We start from the raw sequence: 20044 nt of genomic DNA on the forward strand, positions 1-20044 counted from the left end.
CAGAGGCATCACTTGGAGGGTGCGGTCCGCACCCTTTTTTTCACCTTTGCAGAGGGTGACCCCAAAATGTTACATTACAGAGTAGTGCAGGGGTCTTGTCACTGAGGAGAAGCCGGCAGTACAGACAGAGGGGCAGATTTATTAAGCCTGGTAAAGTGATAAAGTGGAAAGTGATAAAGCACCAGCCAATCGGCTCCTGTCATTTTTCAAACCCGGCCTGTGACATGGCAGTTAGGAGCTGATTGGCTGGTACTTTATCACCTTCCACTTTATCACTTCACAAGCCTTAATAAATCTGCCCCAAAGTCTCCTGGAATGCTGGGCATGCCCACCCTGGAGTGATGTAAATAGGGGCTTCCTGCGAGACCATGCTGTGTATATACACTTTCAAGAAAGATAAATTAATCTGTATATTTTTCATCACGTGATTGTTTGTGTGTTGTTTGTTGGGCTACATATAACCCTGTAAAAGACTGACTTTGTTCTAAAAGATTTCTAATGTATATCTTTAAAAACTTTATTTTATTGTAATGAAGTACCCCAAGAAAAAGAGTCTTCTTTTCTCGTCATACTGTATGTTCAGATGTATTGTATTTTGACTCTAGGGAGCACCACCAACATCTTAATTATATTCAGAAAACCCCTATGAAAGGATAGATACAAATTCATGTTGGTATTTTGATATCATTCTTCTATAAATTCTAGCAAAAACATTCAAGGATCTGATCTGTGTGAAAACTCTCCTCCTCTTGATATAAGAGTAGAATGTGGTAAGATAAACTGCCTAAGTATTTTTTTTTTTTGGTATCGGGTCTCTAAGTCACCACACTTAGGTCAACAATGTCTAGGTCAACCACTGTTGGTTGACAGTAAGTAGGTCGACATGGTTTATAGGTCGACAGGGACTCTAGGTCGACATGACAAAAGGGCGACATTAGTTTTTCACTTTTTTTGTTCATTTTTTGAACTTTTTCATACTTTACGATCCACGTGGACTACAAATGGGAACGGTAACCTGTGCCGAGTGCACCTGTAGTGGAGCGAGGCACCTTGACCGAAGCTCGCGAGCCATGCAAGGGGACACAGTGCACTAATTGGGGTTCCCGGTAACTGTACGGAGAAAACTAGACCAAAAAAAGTGAGAAAACTCATGTCGACCTTCTGTCATGTCGACCTAGTACATGTCGACCTAGAGTCCCTGTTGACCTAGAAACCATGTCAACCTACGTACTGTCGACCAATAGTGGTCGACCAAGACACTGGCGACCTAAGTGTGGTCAACCTTGCATACCACACCCTTTTTTTTGTCTGTTAGCTAAAATTGTATTTATGAGATGAGACATTTATCAGGTTCAGGAATATGCAACAAGAGTGCCTTAGACTTTGAATCGTTTATTTTGTAACCTGAAATAGTGGAATAGGAGTTTAGAATTTTGTATACATTTGGAAGTAAGACATGAGTGGTGGTTAGGGTGAAAAAAACATCATCAGCAAACATAGAGATCTTAGAGGTATCATATAGAAATTACATTGGGTGATCCTAGATTACAGTTTAGTAGCTAGGAGTCGATCAGCTTTGTTGTCCTTGACAAAATTTGTGGTTCAGCCAATTCAGAGCCCTCTCAGTTCATGCCAACAGAAAGACGTACAGTTCGCACCTTGCTATCTCTAATTGGAAGAGTATTTGCTGGAAATTAATGGCTTTATGTAGGAGTTTAAGTTTTTGAAGCTGCACGAACAAGTTTTTTATCTGCTTAGTATGTTCAAGTTTATGTTTGTATGCCAAATTGGATGATCTAACCTCTAAAAATGACCCAATATATACTATCAATATAGCGGTCTTAGTTAATCGAGAAATACTAAAAGATAGGCAATTTGAATTTTAGAAAATAGAAAATAAACAGTCCCAAGGCGCAACCAAGACTTATGCAGCCCCATACACAAATCGGATCACCAAATCTCAATATATAAAGAACAAATACAAAAAGGTGTACAGCTTGGCGCTCAGTCCTGTTTCAATAACACTACTTCACCAAATGTGACCTTCAGATAAATAAAGTCCTCGAATTGAAGAAATGATCGTCCTCTCCTGTTCTTTTTCCTTTTGGATGATTCAGCAGACCACTCCTTGGGTAAGAATCCCTCCAAAGAAACAAAAAAAAACAGAATATGGTGTAGTATGTCACACACTTTGAATTCCACCAGTGTGGGATATGGATCTAGCTAGATGTGGAGACCAAAAAGATACCAAAAAGATAGCATACCAGACTCACGCTATATTAATGTGGATATCTCTCATAAAGGTATCTTTATCACCGACATCACATGTGCCAAAAGTAGAATAGCGCCAGAAACATAGCGTACCAAACTCACACTGTATTGATGTGGATAACTCCTATAAAGGACGGTATCTTCATCACCGACATCATACAGTATGTGCCAAAAACAGAGAAAACAATCATCTCCACGAAAGCAGTTATCCCGCACAGGGACGTACCGTACTCACATCACATGGTGTAATTTCAATCTATAGCGGTTTCTTTATCTGTCACTTTATGTATCCTTATTTAGATGGGAGGGAATAGCCATCTCCATACCCAGGTATACCAAAAAGTCAGAGGAAAAAACTTGCTTTATGAGTTTTATTTCTTTTAAATAAAAAATACTATAACAATCTAAAAAAAATGAACTGAAACAAGTTAACAGGTAGCAGCTTAGGACATAAGATGATTTGGGGATATACCTGAAAAGCAATACACGGCTGTTTGGATGCCGTTCAGGAAAAAAAAAACATACGTCCACTCCCGCAGCACTGTAACCAGATCAGTCAAAAGCTCTCTTGTACCAACATGGTTCGACTTAGGTCTTGCAGAAGTGATTCTTTAAGTTGCCAGGTGAAGGTTGGTTTAGGATTAAAGAAACTGGTAATTTCAAAAGTAATTAGGGCATGATCAGACCCAGTAAACGAAAATATACAAATATATTGGAGTAAAGAGGTTGACCTAAAATATCATATCAATTCTGGTATATAGGTCATGAACACGGATGGTATTATCTTAGTTAAGTGATCCTTAACGCTTCATGAATCGTACAGAGAGTGAGTTTTCAACAAAGTCAATTTAAAAAATTCACAGTGTTCAAAATTAATGATTCGCATACATACACCACACAAATGATATTCATAAAGACATGATATATTATGCGTATGTAAAAAAGAGATTACTAAAGGGTCTGTTTACTAAGCCCTGGATGGAAATAAAGTGGATGTAGATAAAGTACCAGACAACTAACTCATGGCAGTGACATGGCAGTTAGACACTGATTGGATGGTACTTTATCTCTGTCCACTTTATCTCTATCCAATGTTTAGTAAATAGACTCCTACATTACAATTCTTTGCTACACTAGCACTGGCCACCCAGAAGACCTGTTAAATTAAGATTTAACTTAACGTTAGAGGAGCAATAATGGTAAGATCACATGAAATATGAGAAACATTGTTTGTGAGCAGTTTTATAGTATTTCCAGTGCCTCTATTTATAAAGGGCAAATAAGAAATATAAATCGTCAACTTTTTTGTGCTAAATATTATACCACTTAAAATAAAAGTGACAAACAGATGAGATACAGTTATTGTAATAAAATATATCCTTAATTGTCTTAAATCACCCGTCTTTATCAAAATTTCAGTCTTTAATAGTAAATGAGCCACAGACAGAACAATCTGCAGTAACAACAGCTGGAAGTCAAGGCATAGTAACTAACATATAAGGTTCTACAGTAAGTGCTCACTCACATTTTATGTTCAGTCACTTTTCACCTGCTAACATGCAAAAAGCATTGAGAATCTATGGAATGGACTTGTCCCTATCATTGTGTTCTTAAATGTTAATGCCACGTTTAATTAAATGTGGCATTTTCTGACCCCTTTTTCACAGGCTTGTGTACTGAAACAACGCTGGGGCCAAATTTTAGACCCAGTCCATCCCTGCTCAAGTTGATTACAAAAACATAAATAAAACATTCTGTGCCATCAGTGCCGTAACTAGACATTTTAGCGCTGTGTGCAAGAAACGTCATCGGCGCCCCCACCACCCCCCCTCATGCAAAACAGAGGCAGTGCGCGCCGTAGGCGGGCGTCAAATATATTGGGGCATGGCTTCATAGGGAAGGGGTGTGGCCACAAAATAATACCAATTCAAATTACTCAGCACAATAGCGCCACTACACCAGGTAGAGCCCCCTTTTTACACAATACGGCAGACAGAGTTCATCTTTTACACATTACAGCAGACAGCATCCCCTTTTTACATATTACGACAGGCAGAGTCTATCTTATACACATTACGGCAGACAGCGCCCCCTTTTTACACATTACCGCAGACCGAGTCCACTTTTTACATGTTACGGCAGACAGCGTCCCCTTTTACATATTACGACAGGCAGAGTCCACCTTTACACACATTACAGCAGACAGCGTCCCCTTTTTACACATTACGGCAGACAGGGTTCATCTTTTACACATTACGGCAGACAGCGTCCCCTTTTTACACATTACTGCAGACAGAGTGCACCTTTTACACCTTACGGCAGACAGTGTCCCCTTTTTACACATTACGGCAGAGTCCCCTTTTTACACATTACGGCAGACAGCATCCCCTTTTTGCACATGACGGCAAACAGAGTCCCTTTTTACACATTACGGCGGACAGAGTCACCTTTTTAAACATTACGGCGGACAGCGTCCCCTTTTTACACATTACGGCAGACAGCGTCCCCTTTTTTACACATTATGGCGGACAGCGTCCCTTTTTACACATTACGGCGGACAGAGTCCCCTTTTTACACGTTACGGCGGATAGCGCCTCCTTTTTACACATTACGGCAGACAGCGTCCCCTTTTTACACATTATGGCAGACGGCGTCCCCTTTTTACACATTATGGCAGACGGCATCCCCTTTTTACACATTACGGCAGACAGCGTCCCCTTTTTAGTTTTTACACATTACGGCGAACAGAGTCCCCTTTTTACACATTACGGCTGACAGCGTCCCCTTTTTACACATTACGGCGGACAGAGTCCCCTTTTTACACGTTACGGCGGATAGCGCCTCCTTTTTACACATTACGACAGACAGCGTCCCCTTTTTTACACATTACGGCAAACAGCATCCCCTTTTTACACATTACGGCAGACAGCGTCCCCTTTTTACACATTACGGCAAACAGCATCCCCTTTTTACACATTACGGCAGACAGCGTCCCCTTTTTACACATTACGGCAGACAGCTTCCCCTTTTTTACACATTATGGCAGATAGCGTCCCCTTTTTTACACATTGCGGCAGGCAGAGTCCCCTTTTTACACATTGCGATCGATAGATAGATAGATAGATAGATAGACAGACAGCCAGAGAGATAGAAAGAATAAATGATACTTACTCTCTCCCCGCTGGCTCGGGCAGTCAGGCTCCTTGGTGCAGCTGATCAGCTGCTGGCATATCCTGGGCAGGGGAGGAGGAGGAGGAGGGAGCCACCATATGCCACTGCAATAAACTCTGCCCCTGTAGGTTATTAGTTTATTTGTCTATTACTGAGTGAGAAAGTGTTTGGTGTCACCACACTTTATATGATGTGATATTTGCATTGGAGTGCTGACAGTAAAATGTAAATGCTAGAAGTGCGATCCTGTAATTGTTGTTTTTGTGTTTTTATGACTTTTGCAATGTAGAACCATGAGTCTCCAAGCCCTGAAAAACCAGATCCTGCATCGACGTGGGTTATTTTCAGAGATCGAATCGATGTTGGGGCATGCATTAAAAAGAGATGTAAATCTAAATCTAACTCAGTAAGTATCTTGTCACTGCTAAGGCACTCCACGAGGCACTCCTACAGTAATTGGTAGAAACTACAATATTATAATCATAAGGGACATTTCTTTGGATGATGTTATATTTATTCATATTATTGACTGTATTCATTGTCCTTACTCAGATTGGATATTGCTCTACATAATGGGGGTAATTCAGAATTGATCGCAGCAGCAAATTTTTTAGCAGTTGGGCAAAACCATGTAACATGTGCAGAGAGAGTTAGATTTGGGTGGGTTATTTTGTTTCTGTGCAGAGTAAATACTGGCTGCTTTATTTTTACACTGCAATTTAGATTTCCGTTTGATCACACCCCACCCAAATCTAACTCTCTCTGCACATGTTTTATCTGCCCCCCCCCCCCACCCCTGCAGTGCACATGGCTTTACCCAACTGCTAACAAATTTGCTGCTGCGATCAACTCTGAATTAGGCCCAATATCCATTTGGGAGAGCTTTTTTCTGATGACTAACCTGTCACTCCAATTCTAATGGGATATCAAATATTGTGTGTAATTCTATGGTATATTCCTCATTTATTCAGGTTTATTTTGTATGCTTTTGTGCATTTGCATCATTGTCGCCAATTTGAATTTATTATCAGTGACAGTTTATGGGAATAAATTTGTCATTTTTATTTTACCTTTCTGCATGTTTTATAATAGTTTTTTGAGTGTAGTGTTGTTATTTTCTAGTAACTTTATCATATGGTTGGTTCCCTAGTAGGGTTCCTATATTCATTTTGATACAAGTTGTATGCTTAAAATGTAAACAATATTGAATTATTCTGTATCTCCGGTAAACTGCGAAGTCATCATATTGATTTCTGTCATGTCAAAGACATGTTTGAGTAATTTCCTAAGTAAATAAGCTTTACTTTACCATGCTAGAGTTATTGGTACCGGTTATCTTTACCCACTGAGTCTACACAACTGTGCATGTCTCATTGTGATCTATTCATGGTTTTCTCTTTCAGAAACTTTCTGGGCCTCCAGGCCCACCAGGACCACAGGGCCCTCCAGGACCCCCAGGAATGCCTGGAGCTGAGGTTACATATGAAGTATTGCTGCAGGAGTTCAGACAGATGCTGAAAGGTAAATTCAGGGAACTGGTATTATTTCCACCATTTCAGCATCACATGTCCGTTGTTGATATTCATGCTCTGGAGAACATCACAGAGATGGGGGCTACAGGTCAGCTAGTTCTACCATAGCTGCCACCTTCATGGTGCTATGCTGCAGTGACTTAAGGTGAGATTTATCGAACCTTCTAAAGAGGACAAGGGGAGGTGTTGCCCACAAATGCCGTCAGGGTTCTACCTGTCATTTTATAGAATGTATAACATAAGCTTGTCTACAGTTCCCTTTAAGCGGTTATTTCAACTGTGGATAATGCCCACTATGTACCATTGCAATTTGCAACGGTATACCAAATCACTCCGATTATGCCACAGTTTTGCCCTGAAATTTTATATTTTTGTTTGAAGCCACAAAGGGATGTGTAGAAAAATTCCCAGTCTCAGGTTTCCCATAAAATATAGATATGTGCGCAGTTAGTAGATCTCGAACATTGCTGGCATCACCCGCATTTTAATTGACTCCTCAAAGACTCTCCCAATGTACAATAGAATAGTCACTTACATGCAGTATTGGTAGTGCACAGTAAGCTGATTAATATGATGGCCACATTCACATCCCTTGTCCTGTTCTTCCCAATCTCACACTTTTTATTAGTAGTATATACTGCCATGTACTGTATGTTTGCTTTTCCATGTAAACAATGGTTCCCCTAAATACTTCCACCACTCTTCCCCATCATTTGTTCACTTAATGGAGACCAAACAATACATTTTAGTTACTGAGAAATAAGACTGCTGTAATGAGTTGAAAAATCAAATATAACTTGTATTTATTTTCATGTTCAGTATAATCTTATTTTACTATAATTTCACCTCCATGTTTCCATAGAGGCCACAGAGCGCCGCTTGGTGTCTGGAGATACCGCTGATTACACAAGTGAGCCTCCACCCTTAGTGCTTCCTATCAAGGACCTCTATCCATACAGACGGATAGATGAAGCCTTTCATTGCCGACTTAAAGGGTCAGTAATTGTGGACAAAAGGACATTGTCGGAGCTTCAGAATTTTCAGCTGGTAAGAAGCAGGAAGAAAGGAAGTGAAGGGCGTTATGCTTCCCGATACTCGCTAAATGTTATCATAGGTGCTCTACCATTGGAATAACGTAACCAAAGCAGTTTCCAAGTCATGGGCCACTCAATATGTCAGTGCTGTTCAATTTGGTGGTCACATGAATCTGTTGTCCTTTGCCCAGATATATTGTTGGCACTGAATTCCCTAAGCTGCATTGAGTAACGCTAGACTTTTTATGTTGCAGTATTAGAAGCAAGCTAATCTATTTAATTATCTGTATTTGCCTCTTCAGGTGATCTTAGCTAGTTGAGTAAAGGCAGGGCTTGGTTAAATTTTGTGGAGGCCCCAGGACAGCTAACTTGTGGTGGCCCCTAACAATAAAATGGTCAATATTAAATGCTGACGATGTTATTAAGAACTATAATATTTTCTCTGACGTCCTAGTGGATGCTGGGAACTCCGAAAGGACCATGGGGAATAGCGGCTCCACAGGAGACTGGGCACAAAAGTAAAAGCTTTAGGACTACCTGGTGTGCACTGGCTCCTCCCCCTATGACCCTCCTCCAAGCCTCAGTTAGATTTTTGTGCCCGAACGAGAAGGGTGCACACTAGGTGGCTCTCCTGAGCTGCTTAGTGAAAAAGTTTAAGTATAGGTTTTTTATTTTCAGTGAATCCTGCTGGCAACAGGTTCACTGCACCGAGGGACTAAGGGGAGAAGAAGCGAACTCACCTGCGTGCAGAGTGGATTGGGCTTCTTAGGCTACTGGACATTAGCTCCAGAGGGACGATCACAGGCCCAGCCATGGATGGGTCCCAGAGCCGCGCCGCCGGCCCCCTTACAGAGCCAGAAGACAGAAGAGGTCCGGGAAATCGGCGGCAGAAGACGTCCTGTCTTCAATAAGGTAGCGCACAGCACCGCAGCTGTGCGCCATTGCTCTCAGCACACTTCACACTCCGGTCACTGAGGGTGCAGGGCGCTGGGGGGGGGCGCCCTGAGACGCAATAAAAATACCTTAGATGGCAAAAAATACATCACATATAGCTCCTGGGCTATATGGATGCATTTAACCCCTGCCAGTTTTTCCTTAAAAAAGCGGGAGAAAGGCCGCCAAGAAGGGGGCGGAGCCTATCTCCTCAGCACACTGGCGCCATTTTCCCTCACAGCTCCGTTGGAGGGAAGCTCCCTGACTCTCCCCTGCAGTCCTGCACTACAGAAACAGGGTAAAACAAGAGAGGGGGGGCACTAATTTGGCAGATAAATCAATACAGCAGCTATATAAGGGAAAAACACTTATATAAGGTTATCCCTGTATATATATAGCGCTCTGGTGTGTGCTGGCAAACTCTCCCTCTGTCTCCCCAAAGGGCTAGTGGGGTCCTGTCCTCTATCAGAGCATTCCCTGTGTGTGTGCTGTGTGTCGGTACGTTGTGTCGACATGTATGAGGAGGAAAATGGTATGGAGGCGGAGCAATTGCCTGTAATAGTGATGTCACCCCCTAGGGAGTCGACACCTGACTGGATGGTCTTATGGAAGGAATTACGTGATAGCGTCAGCACTTTACAAAACACTGTTGACGACATGAGACAGCCGGCAAATCAGTTTTTACCTGTACAGGCGTCTCAAACACCGTCGGGGGCTCTAAAGCGCCCGTTACCTCAGATGGTCGACACAGACCCAGACACGGACACTGACTCCAGTGTCGACGGTGAGGAAACAAACGTATTTTCCAGTAGGGCCACACGTTACATGATCACGGCAATGAAGGAGGTTTTGAACATTTCTGATACTACAAGTACCACAAAAAAGGGTATTATGTGGGGTGTGAAAAAACTACCCGTAGTTTTTCCTGAATCAGATGAATTAAATGAGGTGTGTGATGAAGCGTGGGTTTCCCCCGATAAAAAACTGCTAATTTCTAAAAAATTATTGGCATTATACCTTTTCCCGCCAGAGGTTAGGGCGCGTTGGGAAACACCCCCTAGGGTAGATAAGGCGCTCACACGCTTATCAAAACAAGTGGCGTTACCGTCTCCTGATACGGCCGCCCTCAAGGAACCAGCTGATAGGAAGCTGGAAAATATCCTTAAAAGTATATACACACATACTGGTATTATACTGCGACCAGCAATCGCCTCAGCCTGGATGTGCAGTGCTGGGGTGGCTTGGTCGGATTCCCTGACTGAAAATATTGATACCCTGGACAGGGACAGTATATTATTGACTATAGAGCATTTAAAGGATGCATTTCTATATATGCGAGATGCACAAAGGGATATTTGCACTCTGGCATCAAGAGTAAGTGCGCTGTCCATTTCTGCCAGAAGAGGGTTATGGACGCGACAGTGGTCAGGTGATGCGGATTCCAAATGGCATATGGAAGTATTGCCGTATAAAGGGGAGGAGTTATTTGGGGTCGGCCTATCGGACCTGGTGGCCACGGCAACGGCTGGGAAATCCACCTTTTTACCCCAGGTCACCTCTCAGCAGAAAAAGACACCGTCTTTTCAGGCTCAGTCCTTTCGTCCCCATAAGGGCAAGTTGGCTAAAGGCCACTCATATCTGCCCCGGGGCAGAGGAAGGGGAAAAAGACTGCAGCAGGCAGCCTCTTCCCAGGAACAGAAGCCCTCCCCCGCTTCTGCCAAGTCCTCAGCATGACGCTGGGGCCTTACAAGCGGACTCAGGCACGGTGGGGGCCCGTCTCAAGAATTTCAGCGTGCAGTGGGCTCACTCGCAAGTGGACCCCTGGATCCTGCAGGTAGTATCTCAGGGATACAAATTGGAATTCGAGACGTCTCCCCCTCGCCGGTTCCTGAAGTCTGCTTTACCAACGTCTCCCTCCGACAGGGAGGCGGTATTGGAAGCCATTCACAAGCTGTATTCCCAGCAGGTGATAATCAAGGTACCCCTCCTACAACAGGGAAAGGGGTATTATTCCACGCTGTTTGTGGTACCGAAGCCGGACGGCTGGTGAGACCTATTTTAAATCTGAAATCCTTGAACACTTACATACAAAGGTTCAAATTCAAGATGGAGTCACTCAGAGCAGTGATAGCGAACCTGGAAGAAGGGGACTATATGGTGTCTCTGGACATCAAGGATGCTTACCTCCATGTCCCAATTTGCCCTTCTCACCAAGGGTACCTCAGGTTTGTGGTACAGAACTGTCATTATCAGTTTCAGACGCTGCCGTTTGGATTGTCCACGGCACCCCGGGTCTTTACCAAGGTAATGGCCGAAATGATGATTCTTCTTCAAAGAAAAGGCGTCTTAATTATCCCTTACTTGGACGATCTCCTGATAAGGGCAAGGTCCAGGGAACAGTTAGAGGTCGGAGTAGCACTATCTCAAGTAGTACTACGACAGCACGGGTGGATTCTAAATATTCCAAAATCGCAGCTGATTCCGACGACACGTCTGCTGTTCCTAGGGATGATTCTGGACACAGTCCAGAAAAAGGTGTTTCTCCCGGAGGAGAAAGCCAGGGAGTTATCCGAGCTAGTCAGGAACCTCCTAAAACCAGGCCAAGTGTCAGTGCATCAATGCACAAGGGTCCTGGGAAAAATGGTGGCTTCTTACGAAGCGATTCCATTCGGCAGATTCCACGCAAGAACTTTTCAGTGGGATCAGCTGGACAAATGGTCCGGATCGCATCTTCAGATGCATCAATGGATAACCCTGTCTCCAAGGACAAGGGTGTCTCTCCTGTGGTGGTTGCAGAGTGCTCATCTTCTAGAGGGCCGCAGATTCGGCATTCAGGACTGGGTCCTGGTGACCACGGATGCCAGCCTGAGAGGCTGGGGAGCAGTCACACAGGGTAGAAATTTCCAGGGCTTGTGGTCAAGCATGGAAACGTCATTTCACATAAATATCCTGGAACTAAGGGCCATTTACAATGCCCTAAGTCAAGCAAGGCCTCTGCTTCAGGGTCAGCCGGTGTTGATCCTGTCGGACAACATCACGGCAGTCGCCCACGTAAACAGACTGTTATGATTCCAGTACTCCTGACCGGAGGAGATCTTATGACAATGGCCAGAGTACTGGAAGGGAATGCTGGTTACGGGAGCAGGAAAGACTAGTTGCCCCTGGCGCCCTAACTCTATTGTCTCACCAGTGCTATCGGAAATCCCTTGCGAGACCTTGGTTTCTTGAGCCCCTGGCAGCCACGTTTGAAAGGCGGATTATGTCTGCCCAACTCCGGTGCCCCCCGGTCTTAGTGAGAGACAAAGGGAAATCCGAGGCAGGATGATGACAAGAGGACCTCTGACTACAACAGGCCAAGGGCAACAAGCTAACTAACCAAACTTGAAGTATGCGCGGAAAAACCGCCAGATAAAAGGACAACCAAAATCCACTAGTCCATTACTCCTACCCAGCACCGCTGGATACCAGAGTGGATCTGTGGGAGCGGAATCCTCCGCAAAAGCTCCGAAACACAAATAATAAATAATAAGTAATAAAGCGGCCAAGCCGCAACACACGGCTACGCCGCGACTCACGAACACCACTGGATGTTTAACGGTGCTCAGTCAGGACTCTAGGAACAGATGACGACTTCCGAGTGCAGGACAACTGAGGACAGGAACGACCGGATACAGCAGGACTGGAAACACTCTCAGCAAACAGATACAGCATGCAGGAAGCTATTACCGGCGTCTGTGTGAGGCACTGCACGAGCATATAAACCGAAGCCCTCCAATCAACTGCTGCCAGTGCTGATTGCATGAATGCCTGGCAGCTGCCTTGCTGCACGGCCAGGAAACAGGTGCCCTTACTAATTTAAATGGACCCAGCAACGGGGAACGCGGTCCGCCAGTGGCGTCCCCGTTGCTAGGGTCCGTGCGGCTCCGTGCGCCCGGCGTCTAGCGTTGCCAGGGAGCCGGCGGCTGTACGCGCACGGCGTCCCTGGTTGCTAGGCGCCGGGCCGCACCGACGAGCGGACCCCGGCGCCTAACACAGACAGGGCGGCACAAGAAGCAGGAGGGCAATGACGGAAGTTGCAAGGATTCTTCGCTGGGCGGAAAATCATGTGATAGCACTGTCAGCAGTGTTCATTCCGGGAGTGGACAACTGGGAAGCAGACTTCCTCAGCAGACACGACCTACACCCGGGGGAGTGGGGACTTCACCCAGAAGTCTTCCACATGATTGTGAACCGTTGGGAAAAACCAAAGGTGGACATGATGGCGTCCCGCCTCAACAAAAAACTAGACAGATATTGCGCCAGGTCAAGGGACCCTCAGGCAATAGCTGTGGACGCTCTGGTAACACCGTGGGTGTACCAGTCAGTGTATGTGTTCCCTCCTCTGCCTCTCATACCCAAGGTACTGAGAATCATAAGAAGGAGAGGAGTAAGAACTATACTCGTGGCTCCGGATTGGCCAAGAAGGACTTGGTACCCGGAACTTCAAGAGATGCTCACGGAGGACCCGTGGCCTCTACCTCTAAGAAAGGACCTGCTCCAGCAGGGACCCTGTCTGTTCCAAGACTTACCGCGGCTGCGTTTGACGGCATGGCGGTTGAACGCCGGATCCTGAAGGAAAAAGGTATTCCGGATGAAGTCATCCCTACCCTGATCAAAGCCAGGAAGGATGTAACTGTGCAACATTATCACCGTATTTGGCGTAAATATGTTGCATGTTGTGAGGCCAGGAAGGCCCCTACAGAGGAATTTCAACTGGGTCGTTTCCTGCATTTCCTGCAAACAGGACTGTCTATGGGCCTAAAATTAGGGTCCATTAAGGTTCAAATTTCGGCCCTGTCGATTTTCTTCCAGAAAGAACTAGCTTCAGTTCCGGAAGTTCAGACGTTTGTCAAGGGGGTACTGCATATACAGCCTCCTTTTGTGCCTCCAGTGGCACCTTGGGATCTCAATGTAGTTTTGGGGTTCCTAAAATCACATTGGTTTGAACCACTCACCACTGTGGACTTAAAATATCTCACATGGAAAGTGGTAATGCTGTTAGCCCTGGCTTCAGCCAGGCGTGTCTCAGAATTGGCGGCTTTATCCTATAAAAGCCCTTACCTAATTTTTCATACGGACAGGGCAGAATTGAGGACTCGTCCTCAATTTCTCCCTAAGGTGGTTTCAGCGTTTCACTTAAACCAGCCTATTGTGGTACCTGCGGCTACTAGGGACTTGGAGGATTCCAAGTTGCTGGACGTAGTCAGGGCCCTGAAAATATATGTTTCCAGGACGGCTGGAGTCAGAAAATCTGACTCGCTGTTTATCCTGTATGCACCCAACAAGCTGGGTGCTCCTGCTTCTAAGCAGACTATTGCTCGTTGGATTTGTAGTACAATTCAGCTTGCACATTCTGTGGCAGGCCTGCCACAGCCAAAATCTGTAAAAGCCCATTCCACAAGGAAAGTGGGCTCATCTTGGGCGGCTGCCCGAGGGGTCTCGGCTTTACAACTTTGCCGAGCAGCTACTTGGTCAGGGGCAAACACGTTTGCTAAATTCTACAAATTTGATACCCTGACTGAGGAGGACCTGGAGTTCTCTCATTCGGTGCTGCAGAGTCATCCGCACTCTCCCGCCCGTTTGGGAGCTTTGGTATAATCCCCATGGTCCTTTCGGAGTTCCCAGCATCCACTAGGACGTCAGAGAAAATAAGAATTTACTTACCGATAATTTTATTTCTCATAGTCCGTAGTGGATGCTGGGCGCCCATCCCAAGTGTGGATTGTCTGCAATACTTGTACATAGTTACAAAAATCGGGTTATTATTGTTGTGAGCCATCTTTTCAGAGGCTCCTCTGTTATCATGCTGTTAACTGGGTTCAGATCACAAGTTGTACGGTGTGATTGGTGTGGCTGGTATGAGTCTTACCCGGGATTCAAAATCCTTCCTTATTGTGTACGCTCGTCCGGGCACAGTATCCTAACTGAGGCTTGGAGGAGGGTCATAGGGGGAGGAGCCAGTGCACAACAGGTAGTCCTAAAGCTTTTACTTTTGTGCCCAGTCTCCTGCGGAGCCGCTATTCCCCATGGTCCTTTCGGAGTTCCCAGCATCCACTACGGACTATGAGAAATAGAATTATCGGTAAGTAAATTCTTATTATCAGCACCATAAATATGTTAAGCACACTGTAGCAGTGGCAGTTTTTACCTATGAGCTGCAGGACTGCAGCCCCCCAGGTAAAGTCCACCACCCAGCTCACTGACAGTGAGTCCGTGAGACTGCGCTGACTTCACTGTGACTGGCAGTGACTTCCTATTGGTCCTACCTGCCAGTCACAGATACTACAGGCAGTCCCATTGGGAGGTGTTTCCTCCCTCCAGGGCTGCCAGACCGGGCTGCAATAAGCAGAGAGCTGCCTTTCTGTAGGAAGCTGCTCCCTGCCTCATCAGCCCTAGATGGCTTCTATGGGCTGCAACCTATGCAGTCCATAGAAGCCGTGGATGTATACACTGAAAGGGGTGAGGAATCGGAGGATGAGGATGAGGTCAACATCTTGCCTCTGTAGAGCCAGTTTGTGCAAGAAGAGATTGATTGCTTCTTTTTTGGTGGGGGCCCAAACAAACCAGTCATTTCAGCCACAGTCATGTGGCAGACCCTGTCGCTGAAATTATTGGTTTGTTAAAGTGTGCATGTCCTGTTTATACAACATAAGGGTGGGTGGGAGGGCCCAAGGACAATTCCATCTTGCACCTCTCCAAGGACAATTCCATCTTGCACCTCTTTTTCTTCTTTGCATCATGTGCTGTTTGGGGACTAGTTTTTTAAAGTGCCATCCTGTCTAACACTGCCATACAACTCCAGGGGTACTGCCGTATAAGTCCAGGGGTACTGCCGTATAAGTCCATTCCAGTGGTGCTGTCTTATGCTGCATCAGTTCAGTGTCTTGTGCTGCCATAAGTCCAGTGGTGGTGTCCTGTGCTGTATATTATTTACTCCAAATAAAAGGGTTATATACATTACATATATTATTATCCAAATAATTTTTAAAGGGTTTGCGCTGTGTGGTGTAGGGGTACGCTCGCCTGTGCTGAATATTATTATAATAGCTCCAAATAAAAGGGTTATTATTATCCAAATTAATTTTACAGGCTTTGCCATGTGTGTGTGTGGTTTAGGGGTACGCTCTCCTGTGCCACCAATATTGTGCATGTATTACATCTGGGCAAAATCCAGCACGTCCCATGTTGTTTGTGCCGCACACTTGTGTCTCTTAGCTTAGTCATACAGCTACCTCATTGCACCTCTTTTTCTTCTTTGCATGATGTGCTGTTTGGGGCTAGTTTTTTTAAGTGCTATCCTGTCTGCCATTGCAGTGCCACTCCTAGATGGGCCAGGTGTTTGTGCCGCACTCTTGTGTCGCTTAGCTTAGTCATCTAGCCACCTCGGTGCAGCCTTTTGGCCTAAAAACAATATTGTGAGGTATGAGGTGTTTAGAATAGACTGGAAATTAGTGGACATGAGTGGACATGAATGTTATTGAGGTTAATAATACCGTAGGATCAAAATTACCCCCAAATTATGTGATTTTAGCTGTTTTTGTTTTTTTCAAAAATCATCCAAAACCAAAACACGAAAGGGTGGTTTTGGCAAAACCAATCCAGATCCAAAACACGAGCATGGAACCAGAACCAAAACCATAACACAAAACACAAAAAGTGCTCACCACACACATCTATCTATTTATGATTGTTGGGTTGTATGGTAGGAGCAGTTTTGGTACAATCTCCGATATTATATTATTTTGTAGTATATGCAGTTGTGGTTATTGTAAGGCTAAAAGTCACATATGTCAAATTACTGATTTGGTTTTAAAAGTTTAAATATTATGTCTGGTACTTTTACTGTCTATACAAATTACATGTTGTCTATGTTGTATCAATGGGGAGTTTTCCGTGCAACTTTAACGCATGTAAATAAAACTTACCCTGTCTGTAAATATTTCTAATGAATTCCAATAGGGTTGTACACCTGACCTCATTGTCATCTCTCTCTACTTTTCGAATAGAAAAATGTTCTGACACTTTCTCTGTTGAGAGTTGAAGGTCCTAAAGTTTTACACCCAAAGAGAAAATTCCTACTGATATAACAGAAATTAAGTTTCTCCCCCTTTGCAAGACTAAACGATGTGCTGTTCTGCTTCAATTTCAGCCAACAGCTAAAGGTTCCTTCCTTCGGGGCTCAGGGATGAATCTGACAACGGGCCGATTTACGGCTACCATTCCTGGGATCTACCAGTTTTCTGCCCATATTCATATAGGTGGGTAAGCTACATAGTTTGCACTTTACATTTAAAGCATAAATGGTGAGATTGATAGCTATTGTATCTTTTGATGCTCATATTAAATTTGGGTCACAGCCAAAACATAGCCATCCACACCCCATGCGTTTTAGTTTTTTCCTCAAAATATTTAATTTTTTCAAATATAAAGTAACTATTCCTCATATTTTGATATCATTATCTAGTTTTATAATATAATATTTTTAACTTGAAGTCAGCCATGAAGTAACTAACGAAAAATACTTTATAATGCACAACTGAATAATAAATAATGCATTTTCCTGCTGCATAGTAACACATGGTCAGAAAAAGATAAAATTCCCTCCAGTTCAACCTTTTCTTTTATTAACTTGTTGTGTTCACATGGATGAAGGTAACATAAAACACCAGCAAGACAGCTGCCAATTTATCTTAAAATAAAATAAAAAAATCCTCCCTGACCCATAAAATACCGATTAGTATTAATTTCCTGGATTCCCTTTATACTGTATAATGCAACTTTATGGGGGAAAAATAAAATGAGATTGTAAACAAATTGATAAAGCAGTTGCCAGGCATGCTTTGTCATAAGGGAATGTTTAGCTACATAACAACAACGTTGCTACATAACAACTATGTTCACTTTTGGACCTTTGGAAGATGTTTATCTCAATGACATTTTACAGATTCTGAAAGTACATAACCAGTGTTGGATGTTTCCTGAGTAAAACTTGCTTTGTTCTCTATTGTAAGTATAAACCCTTGTTTCTATCACTTATATTGTTCACTGTTGTTTGTAGATCATAGTGAGATGAAGACCAAGGGGCAGTTGCGTCCACGTGACAATGTGAGAGTCCTGATATGCATTGAGTCACTGTGTCACGGATACACGTAAGTATAAATGGCCAGACATAATATAACTTACGATTGTTCAGGCACTGAGCTTTTCATTCATTCTTTTTAATGTTTAAAACTCATTTCGCACCATCATGCACAACATGCACATATGTATGTTACTGAAGAAGAGTGAGCACTAGATATGGATTCTAGAGACTGAACTCTGGAAACAGGATTGCACCTATAATGTTGACATATATGATATAGGGTTAGGATTTTAGCAACTGCTCATGCATTGGTGCCTGTATCTGTAACTTTGAGCAACCACGGATGAGTTGCATGCATCTCAGATGCGTCTCTACATTATTTATTTATTTATTACCAGTTATTTATATAGCGCACACATATTCCGCAGCCCTTTACAGAGAATATTTGCCCATTCACATCGGTCCCTGCCCCAGTGGAGCTTACAATCAATATTTCCTACCACATGTACACGCACACATTTATACTAGGGTTAATTTTGTTTTGTTGGGATCCAATTGACCTACCAGTATATATTTTTGGATTGTGGGAGGAAAACCGGAGTACCCGGAGGAAACCCACGCAAGTCCGGGGAGAATATACAAACTCCACACAGTTAGGGCCATGGTGGGAATCGAACCCATGACCTCAGTGTTGTGAGGCAGTAATGCTAACCATTACACCATCCGTACTGCTTAGTTGACGTAACTGGGTAGTAACAGCAGGGGCGTAACCAGAACAATTTGAATTGGTCCTGGACCACCAACCCAAGGCAACCCAGGGTGCTACGGCACACAGTTTGAGAACCATTGCATTATGACATACAGTATCCCTAATTCATATTATTCCACATTACATTGTCCCCTGTTCTTACTATGCCACACTATAGTGCCTGCATTTCATACTGTGTCACATTAAAGTGCCCCAGTTCTTATTATGTAACATTATAGGGCCCTATACATTACAATGAGCAGATCAAATTTTGACACATTACATTGTCCCCCAGTTAATTTTGTGCCACTTTACAGTGCCCCCTTTCCATTCTAACATCCACTACACACTCCTCTCACTGAAAAGTTGGGCAATGGATCAGACTCAATTGCTTAAAAAACAAATCTGGGAAATTGGTTTGCAGCTTTATAACCTGGGTGCAGGCCCCCCTAAGCCACTGGGACACATAGCAATGGCACCCCTTGCACCCATTTATAGTTACGTCCATGGGTAATAGATAGGATAAGTAGGATAAGTGAACCGTTTGCATGTTGTGGGTGCGCAGGCAGGTTATTCAGAGATCCAACTCTGGATGGATCTATTGCACCACTTATATGGCTGGTGCAAATGCTGATTGTACTTTCACAAGCAGATGCATGGAGATGGAGCAATGATGTGCTCAACTATGAATACAGGCGGATATTTGCATTTATTTCCAAACACATTGAGGTAAATTTACTAAGATGGGAGTTCTAGTTAAGATGGGATGTTACCCATAGCAACCAATCAGATTCCAGGTATTATCTTCTAAAAGGTGCTATATAAATGAGACGTAAACTCCGATTGGTTGCTATGGGCAACATCCCATCTTTAATAAAACTCTCATTTTAGTAGATTTACCCCATAGTGTGGCAATAAGTGCAACTGAAACAGACCCATTGCCTGAAGCAACATGTTTTAGTGAACTGAAAATTAGATCCAATCCTTTTAGCTCCTTCACTGCTGAGGATTGTCTCACAATTGTGCTGAGGTAATTTTTTCCCACATTTGTGCTCATCACATTTCAACCTAAATATCTGATATTCGTATGCCATACCCACACAAATGATACCTTGTTTTTTCCAGAAGACTTTTTATTTTCAGAAATTACTATTAGTCTTTTATTACATTCTAACACACCAGTTTTTGACCAATAGGGTCATAAAAATGTTTTTTATTGAAATTTCAAGAAAGC

General features: G+C 43.7%; 1 protein-coding gene across 1 annotated transcript in view; it reads left to right on the forward strand.

Moving 5' to 3' along the window:
• The window catches only part of C1QTNF12 (C1q and TNF related 12), a 198462-nt gene that overhangs the window by 143166 nt on the left and 35252 nt on the right, over window positions 1-20044 (forward strand). The window contains exons 2-6 of the mRNA XM_063943040.1: window positions 5732-5848; window positions 6846-6963; window positions 7837-8021; window positions 17130-17238; window positions 18039-18129. Coding sequence (XP_063799110.1) covers window positions 5732-5848; window positions 6846-6963; window positions 7837-8021; window positions 17130-17238; window positions 18039-18129 — 620 coding nt within the window. The remainder of the gene's footprint in view (window positions 1-5731; window positions 5849-6845; window positions 6964-7836; window positions 8022-17129; window positions 17239-18038; window positions 18130-20044) is intronic.

Source organism: Pseudophryne corroboree, chromosome 10, assembly GCF_028390025.1.
Source record: "Pseudophryne corroboree isolate aPseCor3 chromosome 10, aPseCor3.hap2, whole genome shotgun sequence".
Lineage (NCBI taxonomy): Eukaryota > Metazoa > Chordata > Amphibia > Anura > Myobatrachidae > Pseudophryne > Pseudophryne corroboree.